This window comes from Arvicola amphibius, chromosome 12 (genome assembly GCF_903992535.2).
Source record: "Arvicola amphibius chromosome 12, mArvAmp1.2, whole genome shotgun sequence".
NCBI classification, from domain to species: domain Eukaryota; kingdom Metazoa; phylum Chordata; class Mammalia; order Rodentia; family Cricetidae; genus Arvicola; species Arvicola amphibius.
Window position 1 is genome coordinate 164,970,627 of NC_052058.2, and position 22,116 is coordinate 164,992,742.

The 22,116-nt window shown below is 40.9% G+C and overlaps 1 protein-coding gene across 9 annotated transcripts in view; it reads right to left on the minus strand.

Annotated features, from left to right (window-relative positions):
• Window positions 1–22,116, minus strand: part of Emsy (EMSY transcriptional repressor, BRCA2 interacting) — a 71,738-nt gene that overhangs the window by 20,389 nt on the left and 29,233 nt on the right. For all 9 annotated transcript variants that reach the window (XM_038313832.1, XM_038313837.1, XM_038313831.1 and 6 more), the window contains 5 exons: window positions 16,918–17,067; window positions 14,789–14,959; window positions 5,874–6,010; window positions 3,100–3,273; window positions 2,332–2,530 (listed from right to left, as the gene is read on the minus strand). In XM_038313832.1, coding sequence (XP_038169760.1) covers window positions 2,332–2,530; window positions 3,100–3,273; window positions 5,874–6,010; window positions 14,789–14,959; window positions 16,918–17,067 — 831 coding nt within the window. The remainder of the gene's footprint in view (window positions 1–2,331; window positions 2,531–3,099; window positions 3,274–5,873; window positions 6,011–14,788; window positions 14,960–16,917; window positions 17,068–22,116) is intronic.

Sequence of the window (22,116 nt, forward strand, 5' to 3'; positions counted from 1 at the left end):
TACACATATAGAATAAAATTTTAAAAAATAAAGCCACCAATCAAGCAAACAGAACAAAATATAAGTAAATAGGAATGACTGATAATAAGAGCTACACATAACTAGTTTACATACTGATTGACACAGATATTAGTAAAGTAAGTTGCAAGTTATTACAATCCCTGATAGCAGGCTGAAGAAAACGATCTACTTTCTAAAATTGGTGTTGTAGTGTTTATTGAAATCAAGAGCTTTTTGTGTAATTAACAAGCTTTCAAAGATCATCTTAAATTCTATTTGTTTTGTGAATGGACGTTTCTCATTTTCTTGGAGTGTGGACTTTTAGCCTTTGGAATAATTTTGTTCGTTACTAACAAAAACTTGTATGCTGCAATTGTACGTAAATCTTTTTAAATCTCCTGGTCTAACTTCTAAGTTCCTACGGCAGGGAGAAGTAGTCAGGCATGGTGGTGCACCTGTCTGCCCTAGTAGTCAGGCGTGGTGGTGCACCTGTCTGCCCTAGTAGTCAGGCGTGGTGGTGCACCTGTCCGTCCTAGTAGTCAGGCGTGGTGGTGCACCTGTGTGCCCTAGTAGTCAGGCGTGGTGGTGCACCTGTCCGTCCTAGTAGTCAGGCGTGGTGGTGCACCTGTGTGCCCTAGTAGTCAGGCGTGGTGGTGCACCTGTCTGCCCTAGTAGTCAGGCGTGGTGGTGCACCTGTCCGTCCTAGTAGTCAGGCGTGGTGGTGCACCTGTCTGCCCTAGTAGTCAGGCGTGGTGGTGCACCTGTCTGCCCTAGTAGTCAGGCGTGGTGGTGCACCTGTCTGCCCTAGTAGTCAGGCGTGGTGGTGCACCTGTCCATCCTATGGTACACCTGTCAGCCCAGCACTAGGAAAACAAAAGCAGGAGGAGCACAAGGTCAAGGTCATTACAGAGAGGGAAGTCAGGTTGGGCTATGAGAAACCCTTTCTTTAAGGTGGGGGCAGGAATGAAGCAAGAACTGTATTTTACTCAACATTTATAGGGTCTAACACAGTTCTTAGTATATAGTAAAAACCAACAAATAACTGTCAACAAACTCTATGTAAAACAAATATGAAGGCATCATTAAAGAATTAAAAATAATTAAGGGTATGATATCAAAAAATGTGCTTTCTAATAGTGTTTAAAAAGATAAAAAGCAGCAGGCACGCCAGCACGGCTGACGCAGAGGAAGAGAAGAGTAAGGACTAGGAGGAGAGAAGGGCGTTTTTGTTTAGATGCGTCAGAGTGCATAAGCACAGACATAAACATAAGTGGAAACTCTAATCCAAAACGCTCATGAACGGAAACTTTCTGAGCTAAGTGACACTACCAGCAGAAAATCCCACACCCGACCTCACATGACGGTCAGTCAGAACATGTGCAGGAAAAAACCCTGCAAACTTACCCTCAGACTAAGTGTATAAGGTTTATAGGAAACATATATGAATATCATGTTTAGACTCGAATCCCATCTGTAAGATCTCCTCTCTCTCTCTCTCTCTCTCTCTCTCTCTCTCTCTCTCTCTCTCTCTCTCTCTCTCTCTCTCTCTCTCTCATGCATGAATGCATGTGCATGCATACACAAACACTAACACACAAATACAAAATCTGAAATCAAGACACTTGTTATCCCAAGTATTTCAGACAGGATCCTCAGTTTGTAGCACCCAATAAAAAGGGCAGTCAGGATAATTGAGTCATATGAACAGAAGACAATGTCTCAGGGCTTCAGAGTAGACCCTGAGTGTATATTCTGAGACTTCCTAGAAAAACGTCATAATGACGGTAATACTGAAAATTATCTCCTACTGTGATATTCAGTTTCTAATAACTTTGAGAGTTAAAGGAAATGTTACTCATAATTAGGCAGAATAACAAACATAAACTAAGACTCCATACAAACAGGGATGCACAGCTACCCACCTACCGCTCACCTCTGGCCACCTTGACTCTTTCTCAAGGTTCAGCAATAATCAATTCTAAAAGCACACTCCTTTTCTTACACACTTCTTCTGCTTACCCAGACCAGAGAGTAGAACATGAACATTGCCATCTGGAAGCCGCAGCTCTGCCCAGATCAACACTACCTACCTGACAAAAACATCACCTTCAATCTATCAACGATTTGATAAACATTGACACGAGGTAAGAATGGTAAGCTATATGAAAATGAAACATCAACTTGCTTATTAAACAGGCAAAAAAATCAAATCAAATCAAATCAAAAGAACTACGAGCATACAAGTTTGGAGTCCCTAGAGGAAACAGCTGTTTAGAAACTGAGGCACAATGTTATCAGGGCTTGTGTAATCAGAAGTACAGTAAGTCTTACCTTGGGAACTCTGGGAGGACTCCGTGGAAGAGGAACTACTGTCTGTGTAACCCTGTGGTTCTTCTTTTCCTTCCTGAGTAGACGAATTACCGGCCTCTGCGACCCTGGATGCTTGCTGTAATGTTTCTGTTACCAGCTGTCTTGTTTGTTCACTAACAACTGTAGCTTGAAATGTCACTGGTTTGGGTTTAATGAGAACCTAGAAGAAAATCAGAAACGTGCCCAGATGAAATTTCAGAACACCATTTAAACGCTAAACTAGCCAGGCACGGTACTTTATGCCTATTACCCCAGCACTCGGGACAGGCTAGAAGACTGTCACTAAGTCCAAGACAGGTTTGGCTAGAACGAAAGCCTGTCTTAAAAAGAAACAAAGAACAACAAAAGCTAAACTTGTAGGCCATTTCCAGATAAAGAAATTATCATCATGTATATTTATTATTAGGTTTTGGGTCCAGTATTGCTTACCAAAGACTATTTCACTCCACAGATGAGCAAGAAGCTAAGCTACGTACAATATTTTAACATGCCAAACTGCAACAGCTATGACTCTTTTTATTTTGTGTGTCTGTGTATGTATATTGTGTATGTATATGGATGCCCTCAGGGGCCAGAAGAGGGTTTTGAATCCTCTAGAGCTGGAATTCCCAATGTGAGTACACAGAATGAAACTCTGGTCTTCTGGAGAAAAGAAAAGGGAAGAAAATTTCTACCTGGGAATTTTAAATATTCGAAAGGCAAGAAAAGTTACCATATCTTACAACATACCTGCGTTTTTCCTTGTTGTCCATAGACAATTTTTGTGGGGATGATTTTAGCTGCTGGCTGGACTGTGGAACCTATTCCTTTGGGCTGTGTTACAATCATCTTGGTGATGGGTCTTGTAGCAGTAATGATAGCTGGCTTTGCTCCAGCTGGCACTGTTTGAAGAGTCTTTTCTCCCTAAATTGAAGCCAATCATTATTCAGGAGGTTTATATGCATTTAAATTATTAAAACAAACAAAAAACTGCCATTTTACTGAAAAAGAACAGAAAGATTTTGCCAGGATGAGAAAAGGACTGTAGATTATGCAACAAAGTACACAAAAGTGATTAAAAAATCCTGGACTCAGTTCAGTATTATAACTGACCAACTTTCTAGCCAGAAGAAAAAAAAAAAAAAAGAAATTAGGTAAGTTTTAAAAAATCACCACACCTGAGAACATCCTGGAACTTATACTGCCCTACTCATGGAACACCTATATTAAAACAGAAATTTCTGGAAGAACATACACTGAAACCTTAACAACTGTTATATCTGAGAGTTGAAATTGTAAGTCATCTCCCACACTAATTTTTACTTTCTAATAACCTGAAGTGAATTATTTATGTAACAAAAAACGGTGCAGTATACCACAGATAAACATACACATACAAGTAAGCCAGGCACAGGGAACTGTAAAGGAGCACAGAGCAGGATGCTGTAGAAAGAACTATGGAAAGATAAAAAGACAAAAGATACTGACATTCTTTCCAAGGTTATATGGAGGGAAGGGGGAAGAAAACTTAAAGCATTTCTCATGTCTTACTAGTACGTTACGAATACCACTGTAGTCTATTACAGATTCAAGCCCATTAACCTTTCACCGTCTTCTGAATTTTCACCTGCTCTATTCTGTCTGTCTCTCTTTCCGTGTGTGCGTGTGTGTGCGTGTGCTGCTAGAGACTGAAGCCACGGCTTCATACATGCTAGGTAAATGCTCTACTACTAATCCATACTCTCAGCCCTTTGTTTTCTTCTGAAGTACCAGTTTCTGGTCAGTTTTAATATCATCACAGTTTTATACAGTAATTTTATAATTTTCAAATTAAATTTCATAAAAGTTAGCAGTTTTCACATTAGCAGTTTTTTTTTTTTTAATTTTAGCTATCATCATCATAGATGTGTAGCTTTCAAACTTAGCAATTGGTAAGCTGAAAGCAACCAGGTGAGCTGTCTAAAGAGTAGCCATTCAGAATTCATATCTAAATCTGGGCCTAAGAATTATAAACCTAACTATCAGCTACAATTATCTAAAGGAAACAACGTGTCTTATTTCAGCTCACATCCTGACTGCAGCAGTGTTACCAGAAAGAGCTGTGATTTGTCCTCCAACAGGCACTGGTTTGCAAGTATGCAGCCTGTCCAAGCTCTGTGACCCACACAGAACCCACATGCAACTTGCAGGATGTCATGTGGGAACACTCCTCTGATGTAAGTGGGCCTGCATGGATGCAGGTGGGAAGTATAAGCATGTGCTGTGTGCTCTGTGTGCTGATGACAATGGCCCCATAAATTGATTCACTTACTTTACTGGTGTTTCCTGCCAAATTACTGCTCAAGTATCTACTAGACAAAATTCAGACATGACTCTTAGATCTCCCATAGCAGACAAAATACCCTGCAGGAGGGAGGCAGTTTCAAGACAGGGTTTCTCTGGGTAACAGCTCTGGCTGTCCTGGATCTCAAAGAGATCTGCCTGCCTCTGCCTCTGCCTCTGCCTCCCACGTGCTAGGATTACAGGTGTGCATCACTACCACACGGCTATACCCTTTTTTGTATTATAAATTCAAATACTACAGAATCCTGGCTTTCCTGCTGAATTGCTATGTAAATTCAAAAATGCCTAATGTGGACCATTTTCAACATTATAAAAGACGTGGTGCATAAGCTTTTAGGATCGACTTCTAGTGAGGTCAGAAAAGGTAAAGATGCTTCTGAGCCTGAGTGTTTAAATACCAAGAACAGTAAGAAGCCAATGACTAAGAACTTCCCATGTGTTGTTAGACACTGTTCTAAGCACTTTCAAAACACCCATCATCACCCCACTGTAGACACGAAGAATTAAAGATTTCAGTGGCTAATAAGCCACCCAAAGTCAGAGAACAACAGTGAGACAAAGCTAAATGTGTCCAACCTCTTAACACCTGCCTTCAGAGTCTAAAATGGGAAAAGTGCAGCAAATCCCCATCTATCAATTTTATCTTAAACTCAAATATTTCTGTTTGTCCAGTGTAAATCTACTAATCTACTAGCCATAAGCAGGAATAAAATTGTTCCAAGTCTTCCTGCAGTTAAGCAGGAATTCTCCATCTGCATGAAACTGAGCACGCAAGCCATGGTGACAAGCCACCTCGCTATGAGCAGTTACGAACAGCGCTTTCAGACTACCGTGAAAATGGCATCAGCAGAAGACAGATAAGGTGATTCTATCACAGCACTGGAGACTCGAGCTGGTCCACCCACTATGGGGTACTGATGTTGGATGGCCTTTAAAATACTTCGTGGAGTGATGGAGGAATGGCTCAGAGGTTAAGAGCACTGGCTGCTCTTCAACAGGACCCAGGTTCAATTCCCAGCACCCACATAGCAGCTCCTAACTCTCTGTAACTCTGGTTCCATGGGATCCAGTACCCTCACACAGACATACATGTAGGCAACACACCAATGTACATAGAATAAAAATAAATTATGTTTTTTAATGTTTATTGGACTTCTGAGTGTGTTCAAGTTCTTACTTACTCCAGCATTTAGCAATGTTGTGACAACGTTTTTGCCAGGGAGGCCTTGAATGGTCGTTCCTTTTCCTGTGGTCTTTTGAACAACAATCACATTGGGCTTGGAAGTCATTGGGATTGTAGTGATTTTGGTAGTCGTTCCTTAGAGAGTGGGAAGAAAAGGAGGCCTGAGTTAAGGACTAGCGATGCTTGGTTGCTCCTGCTCATGGTGTACACAGTACAACACAACTACACAACTACACAGCGTCACCTACACAGCGTCACCGCTAGGTGGCGCGCGTGTGATCCTACGGGCAAAGTGAAAGCTTAGAACAGTAAATTCTAAATCGCCCCAGGATAATACATATAAATAAATATTAAGAATTGACTTTTTTTTTTGGTTTTTCGAGACAGGGTTTCCCTGTAGTTTCTAGAGCCTGTCCTGGAACTAGCTCTTGTAGACCAGGCTGGCCTTGAACTCAGAGATCCGCCTGCCTCTGCCTCCCGAGTGCTGGGATTAAAGGCGTGCGCCACCACCGCCCGGCTCTCCTTCCTTTGCTGACACCTGTTGACCCTCACATTCCCTTATTTTCATGCATGAAGGATCCAAACATGAGGGAGAGCATGAGGTGCTTGTTTTACTGAGGCTGAATTATCTCACTTAGTATAGTAAGAAAGTAGATCTTAAGGCCGAAAACAATTTGCTCTGGAAGTCTGCTTCCTCCCTTAGGTCTCTAGAGCTGTGCACACTTAGATGCTCACACTGACTGCCGCTTCATCTACATATCCGTGTTCACTTTTTCTTTTGTTTTTTCTAAGGTAGAGTCTCATTCTAGTGCAAGCTGGTTTAAAACTCACAATCCTCCTGCCCTCACCTCTCAGATGCCGGGATTACAGGCCTTGACTACCACACACAACTGTTTTACATCTTTCCATAAATCCTTTCAACAATTTAGTGAATTTTGATATATGCCTCTAATGTTCCTTTTTGAAGAGTTTTTTCATCATGCTGACCACATAAATTTAGTATTAGATTTGAGGGAAACACGTGTCATAAGATTTCTGTTTAATTTTGAACCAGTCAGGAAAGAGTGCTAATGGAGAAATGGACAGTGATAGCTGTAGACTTGGAATCTGGTGTAGGTCCTCAGATTTTCAGAAGAGGGTTGCTTTAAGACTCACTTCTTGCGAGGCTGTTGTGGTGCACACCTTTAATCCCAGCACTTGAGAGGCAGAGACAGAGCTAGGCAGATCTCTTTGAGTTTGAGGCCAGCTTGGTCTACATAGTGAATTCCAGACCAAAATGGCTACATAGTTAAACTGTCTTAGAAACCTTTAAAAAAAAGTCAATTCTTGGCCGGGCGGTGGTGGCGCACGCCTTTAATCCCAGCACTCGGAGGCAGAGGCAGGCGGATCTCTGTGAATTTGAAGACAGCCTGATCTACAAAAGCGAGTTCCAGGACAGGCACCAATACTACAGGGAAACCCTGTCTTGAAAAACTATTAAAAAAAAAAAAAAAAAGGAAGGAGGGCGAGCAAAAGGGACATCAAAGTGGAAAGGGGGCTCTAGTGGGAGCAGGAAGGGAGAAGGGAGGGACAGGGATGGGGCACAAGAGGGTAAAGAAACAACAAAATAATAGAGTTTGAAAACGGCACAATGAGCCTAATCTTCTATAAGACAGATAAAACATCTAATTTCTAAGTGTATATGTAACTCTACTGACAGAAATATAGTGTCCTTCCCTCTAGAATCTGCTTCTCTCCCACCTATCAAGTCTATCTACTTACTATCAAATTTGTACTCTGTATTCTAACTGTCCAAGTTAAAGGCCAGGTACAGACTTTGGATTCCTACCTTGAGTCCCTGTACCTGCCAGAAAAAAAAAAAATATGACTTTTTCATGTCACTGATGGCTCGGTGTGTAGCCAAGGGTTCACCAGCAACACGTCTCTAACATGACAGCCACGCAAGCGCGCTCAACACTGCTCTCCTCTGCTTCGCTACTGCTCCTCCCTTTCAAGCTTCTCCATCTCCCAGTTTTGATATTCTACACCAAACCCAGCATCCTAAATTAAGCCTTTATACCAAGACTCTAAAACAGGTTAAACTGGTTTTAAAGAGTATTCCTAATCCCCCACTCTTCCCTCTTGAAGGTCGCTAACAGGGTGGCACAGCAGGTGAAGCTACTTGCTCACCAGGCCAGATGACTGAATTCAATCCTTAGGCCCCACAGGGTAGGAGAGAACCAACTCCTGCAAGTTGTCCTCCACCTCAGCACCTCCATCCCCAAAATCAATATCAAAACCAACCAACAAAAATAGCAGCTTCCAGGGGCTGGAGAGATGGCTTAGAGGTTAAGAGCATTGCCTGCTCTTCCAAAGGTCCTGAGTTCGATTCCCAGCAACCACATGGTGGCTCACAACCATCTCTAATGGGGTCTGGTGCCCTCTTCTGGCGTGCAGGCATACACACAGACAGAATATTGTATACATAATAAATAAATAAATATTTAAAAAAAAATAGCAGCTTCCATAACCATATTAGTTCCTCCTGTTCACAGGGAACACAAACGGACAACAAACTATGAGGCTTTCCACACTGATCCACTAGGTCCACACTCCTGCGCGGAGCATCCAAAGTTCCCACACTGATCCACTAGGTTCACACTCCTGCGCGGAACTTCCAAAGTTCCCACAGTGATCCACTAGGTCCACACTCCTGCGCGGAGCTTCCAAAGTTCCCACAGTGATCCACTAGGTCCACACTCCTGCACGGAGATTCCAAAGTTCCCACACTGATCCGCTAGGTCCACACTCCTGTGCGGAGATTCCAAAGTTCCCACACTGATCCACTAGGTCCACACTCCTATGCGGAGATTTTAAGATTGCTCCATCTACCTCTTTCCCTCAGTGTGCTGATCTCATACTGAGCACATTAGGCCCAATTCTACTTTTGCTCCTTAAATTTTCTGTGCCTAAGGAAGCAGGCAGATTCTACTTTTGTACAGGCCTGTGCAGTGAATATTTAAATACAGAATGGGCACTCAACAAAAACACCACTTATTTGCAAAAATATTACATAAAGTTGTATTATTTTCCACTGGAAAAATACTAACATTCCTTACTAGAATTTCAAATAAACATATTATAGGAAGTAATTTTACACCAAGAATAATAGGGTTCTAGATTTATTCAGAAGGGGCCTGGGAGATGCTGTTCTTGCCAAGGACCTGAGGTCAGTTCCCAGCACCCACACGGGGCCTCATTACCATCCATAATTCCAGGTCTAAGGGATCCAATACCCTCTCTTATGACCTCCATGGGCACCAGGCACGTACATGGCGAACAAACGAACACACACACACACACACACACACACACACACAGGCACGAAGACAAAACACTCATACACATAAAATAACTCTAAAAAATGTTTAAAGAATTATGAAGCAATCTGCTACATTGGGGCAATCCTGTTATAATTCTTCACAATATACTTGCAGTTGTGTAGCAATATTCAATACCCAAAGCCTCATCCAGGCATATGGGAAAAATCATTTTCTTCCTTCAACTACACTGTTAATACATGAGCCACTATAAATCACAGGAACCAAGCTGCTCATTGCTCAGTTAAGGCAACTTTAACTCTTGATTAATTCTAACCCATCACATATGATGTGTAGGCCTTTTTAGACACTGGGAAATTATCAAATATTTGGTAATGGAAAAGTGGGTTTATAAAAATGACCTCAAACAATCATAAACTATGCTTTTAAATTAACACCAAAATGTAAGGGTCTTTTGGTTTTAAGATAAAACTTGCTTAACAACTGGTTTTATTTACATGTACTAAAACATCTACTGAGTCCTTATAAAGGTTTTGCAAGTCAGGAGACAGTCATAAATCAAGTTTACCAGTTTAACAAGGGGGATGGGAGGGGGTGTCGATAATACCAAATGGGAGGAAGAGGACTAAAAGGAAACAGCAAGCATAACACTGCCTTAGTCTGGAACATCAGTCCTTTCTAGAATGACCAGTGTACATGTCTGACCTACAGAGAAGTCTATGCAAAAAAAGTTACACATCCAAAAAGAAAAGAAGGCCATGGCTGGGCTTTTGCAGTAGAGGATCTGCAGTTCTCATAATACAACAGAACACGCACAAGAAGGCTAGCACCTTGTTTTCCTTTAGTTTGGTTTTTAAGATTTGTTTCTTTTGCAGTTCCAGGAATCAACCCCAGGACCTTGCTCACATTCAGCAACTGTTCAGGTACCCGAGCTTCACTGCAGTCAATATAGGATTCTTTTTTTCCCCTTGTTTTTTGAGGCGGGGGTTTCTCTGTGTAGCCCTGACTATCCTGGAACTCTCTCTATAGATCAGGCTGGCCTTGAAGTCAGAGAGTTGCCTGCCTCTGCCTCTGCCTCTGCCTCTGCTGGGATTAAAGGTGTGTGCCACCACAACTGCCTTCTGTGGATATTAAAAATGAAGCACATAAATCTTTTTTATGTGCACTGGTGTTTTGCCTGCATGTATGCCTGTATGGGGGTGATGGATTCCCTGGAACTAGAGTTACAGAAAGGTGTGAACAGCCATGTGGATGCTGGGAATTAAACCTGAGTCCTCTGGAAGAGCAGCCAGTGCTCTTAACCTCTGAGCCATCTCTCCAGTCTCAAATCTTTTTGTTGTTGTTGTTTTTTAAGATAGGGTTTCTCTGTGTAACAGCCCTGGCTGTCCTGGTACTCACTCTGCAGACCAGGCTGGCCTCAAACTCAGAGATTCACCTGCCTCCACCTGCGAAGTGCTGGGAACAAAAGCGTGTCCCACAATCTCCTGACCCATTTAACATTTCTTACGGCACATGCTGAATCCTGTACATGTTTATATATCATAGCACCACATACAGAATCTGGCAGTTCAGAGAACTACCAACAGAGACTATACTTAAGGGTAAAAACAATGGAACCAAATAACAATTACATAATGATCACAATGGTTCTCCAATAATGATGATGAGTTCCAAAGATTCTTTACTTTGGGGGGTGTGGGATGCTTAAACTGCAGAGGCAAAAGAACTGCAGGCTATATAGTTGCAGGTTAGGCTATATAGCTGGTGTGAGGCTAGCCTGCAATACGCAGCGAGATCCTGTCTCCAATAGTAACAACAAACTATGAAACAAATCAAAACTGTTATAGCCAGGTTTGGTGGTATGAGCCTACACTACTCTGGGGACTAAAGCTAAAAGATCACAAGTTCTAGGTCAGCCCGAGTAACTTGGGAAAAGCCTGGTTCAAAATCTGAGGCTGAAAGGGCGAGGACAGGTACACTGAGAGGTGTGCTCAGCTGGAAGCCGGGGCGAGGACAGGTACACTGAGAGGTGTGCTCAGCTGGAAGCTGGGGCGAGGACAGGTACACTGAGAGGTGTACTCAGCTGGAAGCCGGGGCGAGGACAGGTACACTGAGAGGTGTGCTCAGCTGGAAGCCGGGGCTGGGACTGGGGAATGGAGCGTGAATATTATGGTATGCTGACTTAAATTTATTGGCTTAGATCCTACTATCCATAGACTCTTTGTTTGTTTGATTTGGTTTTTCGAGACAGGGTTTCTCTGTAGCCCTGGCTGTCCTGGAACTTGCTCTGTAGACCAGGTTGGCTTCAAACTCACCGTCTCCTGAGCGCTGGGATTAAAGGCCTGCGCCACCCTAGTCCAGCTCCACAGATTTTAAACCACTCTACCTTGGTTTCTGTGTAATATTTTATGCAGCTTTGCCCAAAAATTAATTTGATAAATAAGCAGAAAACGCGCAAGCAACAGTTCCTTGCTAGACACTGGGAAGATAAAGAGCCATGGCCAAGTCTTGCCCCAAGCCTGCAAAATACCCTGAGAGTTAAGACAATTAATTCATCCCGGAAGGAGCCAAACTTCTGCATAAAAGGAGCATTTTTCTACAATCAAAATTCAACAACATTCACAAAATATATATGTACATATATATAATCTGAAAGTTATGTGATGCATATGCATATAAATAACATGATTTCTATTTGTTTCTAACAAGAAAAATAAAAAAAACAATTTTTCTAGAAAGTATTATGGAAAATTTAACCTGCCTTCTAAGGTGTTATACAAAGGAAGCAAGAGCTTCACAAATAATATATATATTCACCACAGGATTATTTATAATAACCAAACAAGAAAAAAAATCTAAAAGCCAAAAATTCCACATCTGTAAACAATTAAATCACTCAACAATAAGAATATGATTAAATTATGGCACACAAGAGAATACATAACCATGGGGTAATCAAAATACATTTACTGATATGGGAAAATATCTAAATTGTTAATTAAAATGGAATTTTAAATTACACAAACATAGATTCTTAATTTTGCTTGCACCTTTCTAAATTCTTCCCCAATCAGAGGGAGATTTGTGTTTCTGTTTCAGTCCTTCTGTTCTTACAGCTGAATCTGAGAACATGTGATCAGAAATGAGTCTTTGTATGGAGGACACAGGAATCAGAACCCACCACTTGCTCATAGATGAAGGCAGAAATTACCTAAATTTGTTCAATCAGGCTACCACCTGATGCTGAGATATTTTTTAATTACTATACTATAATCTCATTGTCATAGGGCAGCAAGAATATAAAGTAAAAAAAGCACTAATTTTTTTAAAAATAAAGATTGTGAAATGGGAGCCAGAAAAATGGCTCACTAGGTAAAAGTACTTGCCACTAAGTTGGACTGTTTTAACTCTAAGTGAATATATCCTACAATGCTGGAACATTATAATAATTTTCTCATGTAGAACTACCCACTCACTTCAAATAGCAACTAACACAAAGGTGTGTGTGTGTGTGTATGTGTGTGTGTAGATAGATAGGTATCAGATCAAACTTCTGCTTCTAGGACTTTTGTGTACAATCTAATATAGTAGAGAGTAGCAATGCCATAAAGAAGGTCCCAGAAGAGACCTCCTGACGTCTAGACACACCCACAAGCTATACAGTACTATGAACTCAGATACAAGTAAGAAAGCTGCTCAGGGTCATAAAAAGCTACCTTCCAAAGAAGTCAACTCTCTGAAATGTGTTTGAGCTAGAGCTTTATACTGTTGAAAGGCACTATCAAATGATACATTAGAGTATTAACTGTTTTACTTATATATCCACTTAGAAGTTACAGCACAATGATCCTGTCCTCCTCGGGTTTTCTCACTCACACTCAAGAGTGGAGCCAAAATTAACAGCTCTGAATAGAGAGCTTTGTGCCAACGCCACGCTCTGTTCTGCTTTTTTCCATTCTCTGAGTTATCAGCAATATCAAATTACCGCCAGGAACTTTATTCCTCTCATTGTAAAAGTTAGAACAACTCACCTGGGGCAGACAAAACATGACTAGTCTACAAAATTAGTAGACAGCTAAAATCCATAAGGCTTGCTTAATCACATCATTTACATAATTGTAATTAAAAATAATAATCAATGAAAACAAATGCCACATTAACATTCCACTTCAGAATCTGTAACCCAAATACTGTAAAGATTAATGTGCCAATAAAAACCAGGTACTGTTACAGCATACCAACAAATAGGCAGAGGCAGTTTTACTATCTCAGTAAAATATTTTTAAAAAGCAAATGCTACAAACGGTACGAAAACAAAGATGTTCAAGTATTTTATGTTCAATAGGCTAAAGTGGCATCAGTGACCGAGACACTCAGATGCAAACACAAGCTCTTCCACTGTCCTCTCTGCAGGTACTGGACACTATGCTACCTCTAAATCCTCAGGTCTCCTTTTATAAAGCTGCTACAACACCTCAAGTTACACAAAACCTCAAGTTATGCAGACTCTAAAGGGGTTGACAAATGTGAGACTATTTTTTAAGTAAAAAAATCAGTATGCAAACATAAATCATAGCTTTGCACTGTGACTTACAACTAAATGCTCTTCCAACCTGAGACTTATCAACGGCTATATTTAATCACTACATATAAGGACTGAAAAGTGTCAAATTTTGAAGCAAAATCTGGTGTTAATAAAGTCCTGCTGTAGAGAAACATGGCTTTTTAAAAAAAAAAAAAAAGATTTATTTATTTATTATATATGCAGTGCTCTGCCTACATGTATCCCTGCGTGCCACAAGAGGGCACCATACCTCATTACAGATGGTTGTGAGCTACCATGTGGGTGCTGGGAACTGAACTCAGGACCTCTGGAAAAGCAGCCAGTGCTCTTAACCTCTGAGCCATCTCTCCAGCCCCAAACATGGCTTTTCTTCTAAATGAAAATCACCATGCTTTTAACACGCTCTAGACATACCTACCAGAAACAATATTACTGCTAATCATCTTTTACATATTCTAGACATACCTACTAGAAACAATATTGCTGCTAATCATCTTTAACTCATTCTAGACATACCTACCAGAAAAATATTGCTGCTAATCATCTTTAACTCATTCTAGACATACCTACCAGAAACAATATTGCTGCTAATCATCTTTAACACATTCTAGACAAACCTTTGAGAAACAATATTATTGCTAATCATCTTTAACACATTCTAGACAAACCTACCAGAAACAATATTATTGCTAATTATCTTTTACATATTCTAGACATACCTACCAGAAACAATATTGCTGCTAATCATCTTTAACACATTCTAGACATACCTACCAGAAACAATATTACTGCTAATCATCTTCAACTCATTCTAGACATACCTACCAGAAACAATATTGCTGCTAATCATCTTTAATACATTCTAGACAAACCTTTGAGAAACAATATTATTGCTAATCATCTTTAACACATTCTAGACAAACCTACCAGAAACAATATTGCTGCTAATCATCTTTAACACATTCTAGACAAACCTACCAGAAACAATATTGCTGCTAATCATCTTTTACATATTCTAGACATACCTACCAGAAACAATATTGCTGCTAATTATCTTGCCTCCCAAGGTAGCTAATGATTTGGGTACTACAGTAATGATGCTCCCACTGGTAGTTTTCACATAGGTTGCAGCTCCAGGGGTTGTGGCTACTCGACCTAAGGATGGGCTCACGGTTGGCCGGGTGTAGGTTGCCTGAGTACCTATAGGAAGTAGTGAAAAGAAAAACTGATCAAACTTTTCAACTAATAAAAAAAACTGTAACTGTAAATTTCACCATAATTCAATGTCATATGTATCATTAATAAAAAGAACTGTAACTAAATTTCACCATAGTTCAATGTCATGTGTCACTAATAAAAAGAACTGTAACTGTAAATTTCACCATAGTTCAATATTATATGTGTCACTTTAACTTGAAAACGGAACCACAAGGCGTCAAGATGTCCATTTACAATTTAATGAAAGTTTTCAATGTGTACAGCAAGAACCAATGCCAAGTCTATTCTAATTAATTCTACACATAAAACTTTGTGACATGTTGCATCAAATTACCAGCCCAAGGGAAGGTGGAACATGTCCTTCCCTCTCCCGCTATCATTCTTCCACTAGTTTTTACATCAAAGCTTAAATGTAACTGCCTGCCTGTCAAAGCCCTGTAGGTGTTTCTGTTACAGATATTTACGGTCCCTGAGTCTGTCTGATGCTGTCCCAGAGCTAAACTCAGTGACACCATTCAGCCAATTAAGGCAATATCTGTTTTATACCCTGCTACTCTCTAAAGAGATTTTCATCTTTTCAAGGACCAACCCATCATTCTACTAGAGGTGCAGCTGAAACTGCCAAGAATTGTCAGGAACCATTTTTAGACTAAAATTACCTCTATTTGCACATTCCCTCCACTTTAACTGGCCTATTAGGAAATCTGTCTTTACATCTCTCTCCACAGATTTTACACCTCTCCTACTACTTCTACTTTTCTCTTTCCCAGAGGATTGAAAACTCATCAGATGAGCGTGATGCCCTTTTGTATAAACACAGAACACTGAAAAGCTAGTCCTTCAAGAAGGATCAGCCTCAGGGAAAAGGAAGAGGAAAAGGAGAAAGGACTAAGAAGGCATTTGCTTACCCTGAAGTGAGATTCGGAACAGTTATTTCCAAAATATCCCACCTCGGAAAACAATACTTTTAGGCTAGGAAGTCACATGCTATAAAAACTTACAACCTCTACAACCACAAGAGGAACAGTAAGAAGAATTAGTCTGATCACAGAATACATTCGAACCAGGAAAAAAGAAGTCTAGTGCAAAGTAAACATGGTATAGGGCTATAAAGTTTGAATGTTTTGAATTATAACAACAACAACAAACAAACAAAACAACTCCAGCTTCTGTTCACAACAATTAAAGACAGATGGGGGGGGGGAGGTCTGGCTTTTATGTAGGTCTGGGTATTTGAACTCAGGTCCTTACCCTTGTGCCTTAACAAGTGCTTTTACATACTGAGCTATCGCCTTAGCTCCTGACTTGATATCATTGAACACGTTTAAGGTTCACAAAGGGTAGTTATTGAAAATGTTCTTCCCTGCTACCTCTCAAGCACGGGAACAACGGCATGTTCCAGTCTAGGCGGCCCTCACTACACTGTGATGTGCACAGACTCTTGTGAGTGACGTCCTTGTGAGGTGGGCACGTGTTCAGCTACTCAACAAGTGCTGGCTGAGGACCCCTTATCCCATGAAGTTCGCTGTCTATGTGGATGCCACTCAACCAACAACTACACAAGTAGAAACTGGAGTAACTCACTGCAATGAAGAGAAATAACAGAGGGCTATGAGGAAAAAGTCAAAGAGGGCTAACTAACTTCAGGGCCGGGACAGAGTTCAGAGTCAGAAAGACCTGAAAACTGGGAGAGTGGGTGCTTCGCGTGCACCAGGCCCTTGGTCTGACCCCCAGCACCTGATAAGCGTAATCAGGATCAAGAATGAATTCAAGGTCATCCTCAGCTACACACAGAGTTCTAGGCTACAGACCCTGTCTCAAAGCAAAATAAAAAAAAGACTTTGTAGAACTGTCTCATCCCTTTCTCGATGTGCAAGTCATCAGACGCTGCATGGGGCTTGTCTGACGTGAACGGACGGACTGACGCTTGTGAGACTTACCAGTAGGAGTAGTCACCAGCTTGGTTGTCATGATTGCACCGTTACTGCTAACCACCATAATAGGGGAATTGCTGCTGGTGGGTAGAGTTGCAGTCACTGGTTTGGGTAAGATTTTACTTGGTTGAACCTGCTGTGTGATGATTTTAACACCTTTGAAAGAAAAAAGATAAATCTCAGTACAGATAATTGTAAAAGAACGCCACTTAGCCCCATAGGGCAACAGTTACACACGTCTACTGAGTCTCACTCTAGAGATGCTTCTTTAACACTGATGAAACTCTAAGCTCTCGTTGCTCAGATTTCTCTTTCCTAAATCCTCCCAATGCAAGAATGCAGCTATATTATTTTAACAGATTTCTTTAAAAACTAAATCTGAACTTTTATCTATAATACGAGTTTTCAAACGAGTTAGCAAAAGCAAATAATCTGTTTCATCCAAGTGCTTGAGAAGAAAGGACTAGCATAAGGCACCATGAGCAGTCCACACAGCCCTTCCAGCAGCAACAGAGACGTTTCCTGACTCGGAACTGACATAAGCTGATAAACAGTTAACAGGCTAAGCACAGTTTTTGTTTGATTTGTTAAATGGCTGTCCTGTCTGATCTTTCATTTATTTTATATTGAAATAGGATCTTATCATATAGCCATGGATGGCCTGAAACTCACTGACTAGTCCAGCCGGGCCTGGAACTACAGATCTTACTGCCTTTACCTCCTAGATGCTGGGATTACAGATGTGTATCACCATGCCCAGCTTAAAAATCTTTTCTTGCTTTTGAAAAAAAGTACTGTTGAACCCAGGGATTCACACAAGTGCTCTACACTAAGCTATATACTGATGTCCTAAAACAGCCTTCTAAAAAAAAGTATCTTGTTTGTTTATTTGGCTTTTTTCAAGACAGGGTTTCTCTGTAGCTTTGGGGTCTGTCCTGGAACTAGCTCTTGCAGACCAGGCTGGTCTCAACTCACAGAGATTCACCTGTCTCTGCCTTCTGAGTACTGGAATTAAAGGTGTGTGCCACCACTTCCCGGCTCTAAAAAGAGTATTTTAATAACTCACTTTATCAAATGCAGAATGCCAAAAGAGGCCACACCAGTACTGCACCTATATAAAACATGCATGTGAAAAAAGAATTCAAAGGCGATATGCAATAAAAACAATAAAAATGTTATGGAAGCTATATTGGGACTTTTAATTTTTTTTAATTTTTATATTTACAATGCTATGATGTTTACACTGGCTTTCCAAACAAAGTATTCATTAAAAAGCATGAGATCTAACTACACTTCTAAATCAGTGGTAACTAAAGAAGGAAAATTTAGTCCCATTTCTCAATTGCCAATCTTTTAAAGAAAATACAGAAAAAAACATTCTCATACAGAAAATTAAGAACTGCATTGCTTTTGGTGTAGTGTGATAATTTATCTTGACTGTCAACTTGACAGAATTTAGAATCACCATGGAAGCAAACCTCTGGGCTTGCCTGGAGGAACTTTCTGGATTAGGTTAAGAAGGAAGACCTACACTTCCTCGGCTCATCCTGGACTGAATAAAAAGGAGACAAGGACCGACCCACTCTGCTGCTTCACTGAGGAGCAACCGGCTGCCTCAAGCTCCTGCCACCACCACCTCCCCACCAGGATCTCACCTCCAGTAAGTAAGCCCTTCCTTTCCTAAATGGCCTCTGTCACAGCATCAAGGAAGCAACCAATGCAGGCAGTGACTTAAACTGAGAAATTATGACACAGGTCTACATATTTAGTAGCTTTAAGTAATTCTAAACTTCTACTAGCTAAGAAAGAAATTAAAATTACAGTATCTGGGCATAATTAGGTAACAACTCTTGTGACTATTTTTTTAATCTACAAAATAAAAATCAATATATACCTCATAAGGCTATTATTGTAAGGATTAAATAAACTTGTAAAGTTTCTAATACATGTTGAAATTCAATAAGTATTGTGGAAACATTTCTGAATATAATGAACCATAAACAGTAAGGTCATCCAAGGAAAATTATTTCTAGTATTTCTTACTAATGAACGATAATCCTGTATAATGTCTGTTATGGTTTTGGTCCCTGTCCCTTTAAGAGACAAGCCACGCCCATTCCCTCCCCATCCGCTGAGGCAGGCTGATCTTCAGCTTCCCAGCCTGAGCTCTTTCTCTTTTCCATCTTACTCTCAGGGAGGCAGCTTCGCTTCTCCCTCTCCCCCCACTTCTCTGCTTCCCCCCTCTCTCCCTCCCCCTCTCCCTTCCCCCTTCATAACCCCCTTGAATAAATATTCAACCTCATCATGTCTCTGCCTTCTGCCCGCCCGCCTTGTGTCTCCCTGCCTGGGACCAGCCACTGCTCAGGGATGGGCAGCCATCTCTGCCTGGGACTGGCTGCTCCCAGAGCCCGCTGTCCGCGACCACATGGCCTGCTACCACCATTTGGGACTTCACAGCATTTGCTGCTTGCCTACAGCTGCCGCCTGGAACTCCGTAGCATTTTTTTAAAGAAACACAACAATGTCCATGCAGAAAGAGGCTCCAAGAAATAACCACACAAAAAAAAATTTTCACAAAATCAAAAGGCAATTCTACTCAGTCCTGTGCAAATCAACTGACCATGACAGAGAAAGCCAACCAAATAAACACATTTCCAAAGAGGTTCTTAAGGACTCCGACCCTCTCAGAAAGCGGCAGGCCTGGGAAGCTGCCCTCTAGAGGACTAAGACGTTCTGGAGCGCCGTGCCTCCTGTGATGCTTAAGGAGCTCTTCAATCCACACAATGGCGCTAATGGAGTTACAAAGCAATCACCACTGAAAGGCTCTGGGGACCACAGGACAACCCATGGGTCAAAGAACTGACATCAAGCCTGATCATCTAAGCTCCATCCCAAAGACCCACATGGTGGAAAAAGAGAACCTGTTCATGCAAGGGATACTCTGACTTCCACATGCACACCACTGGCACAAACACATGTTCTCACGCAGAACATGTGCAGATACACACATGTACACACCAACTATAAATAAAATGCAATAAAAAAGAATGTTCTGTGTGGTGGTTTGAAAGAAAATGGCCCCCAAAGGGAGTGGCACTATTAGGGGTAGGTATGGCCTTGTTGGAGGAAGTGTGTCACTGTGGGCTTTGAAGTCTCATAAATGCTCAAGCCACATCCAGAGAGGAAAAACCACTTTCTGTAGCCTGCATATCAAGGTGTAAAACTCTCGGCTTCTCCGCCACATGTGCCTGTATGCTGCCATGCTCCACCGTGATGATGATTTTCTAAACTTCTGAACTGTAGGTTCTTAAAGTAGAGAGAGAGAGAGAGAGAGAGAGAGAGAGAGAGAGAGAGAGAGAGAGAGAGAGAGAGAGAGAGAGAGAGAGAGAGAGAGAGAGAGAGAAAGAGAATGGTTGGGTGTGGTGGCACACACCTTTAATCCCAACACTTGGGAGGCAGAGACAGACAGATCTCTGTGAGTTCAAGGTGTTGTAGCACACACCTTTAATCCTAGCACTGGGGAAGCAGAGACAGATCTCTGTGAGTTCAAGGACAGCCTGGTCAACAGAGTTATTCCAGGACAAAGATATACAGAGAACCTGTCTCAAAAATAAAAGTAAAAATAAACAAAACAGAGGTTAAAATAAAGCCGCACAAAGATGGAAAATACACAGAGAATCTTGATACTGTATGCTATTATGCGCTCTTTGAATTGTTTGAATGCTGAGGAAGGAGCAACAGCTGCTAAAAGATATTTGTTTATAAATGCTGCTGAACTAATTCAACACAGATATTTTGAAAATACCTTACTTTAAAATTTGGATCTAAGGACATGATGCTTTGGAAAGAAGTTTTTTCTTTTGTTTTTACAGAAAATGAGACCCTGTGGATTGCTTCTATCCCAATATGGTATGATAGACCACGCCCTCCTGAAAGGTTGCTGTGAACACCCTCAAAAAATTACTTTGCTCAACTGCCGACTGAGAGAAATCTAGCACACAGGTTATACCATGAAAGATCTGATTAACAGCGCCCCCCATTCAGCAGGATGCAGTTTGGAAAGAAATAACTGCGCCCATGTTCCCAAATATTGTTTATAAATGTTCTTTTACGTTTAAAGGGGGATATGATATAGACATGAATAATTTGCATTGATATGGATTTTGCTTTAGTGATTTAAATTTAAGGTCAATTTTGTTATATGTATATGTATTTCTGATCTTGATTAAGATATTATGATTGTGTAATTCATTTAAAAATGTAATGTGTAATTAGGAAATATAGGTTGCTAATGGATAATCATCGATAACAGTAAACTTGTAGTCATGTTAGTTATATTTTCTAGATATATGGAGATACATTTAAGTTAAATAGGCATTCCTCATATCTTTCAAAGACTACAGAATATCACATTTTAAATGTTTTAATAACTTAGGGCTTTTTATGACAATGAGACACGTCTGCTCCTGGCAGCACCAATCTACTTTGAGAGGAAGATGGGCATTGAAGAGGCTCCTTATGGAGTTTGATAGCCATTTGGGCAAGAAACTGCCCTTGCCTGGACTGTTGGCATAAACTGGACACAAAGAACCCGCACAAAGAGGACTGCTGAACTTGCCTAAAGGTGAGATGATCTTTCGGGGTTCCCGATTCATGAAAAGAGTCTGTGAGACATTCTGCAGGACACAGCAGAGACTGACTGAACTGCCTTCAAAATTTCCTGCTTCATGGAAATGTCTGCTGGAAACTATGGGCCTGTAGGCCAAAGATGGATGCCCCAACGGTACAGAGGAACTTTGGGTGACTGTCCAGGCAGTGAGATGTCTCTGTGATTTCTAGAGTTTTGTAAGTTGCTTACTTCTCATTTACTTAGGTAATATTATATCCTTCTGGAGTTGAAGAATGGATAGATAGTTATAGTTTTCCATTGTTATGATAAAAGATAAAATAGATATAAATATTGTAACTATAATTCTTGCTTGATAACTATTTTGTTATATGTAATTTTACTATGTTAAAGTTAAAGCCTTTCTTTTTTGTTTAAATAGAAAAGGGGGAAATGATGGAGGACTCTCATTGGTTAATAAAGAAACTGCCTTGGCTTTCTGATAGGGCAGGATTTAGGTGGATGGAGTAGACAGAACAGGAAGAAGGAAGTGAGGCAGATGGCTCAGGCAATCGCCCTGCCTCTCCTCTCTGGGACAG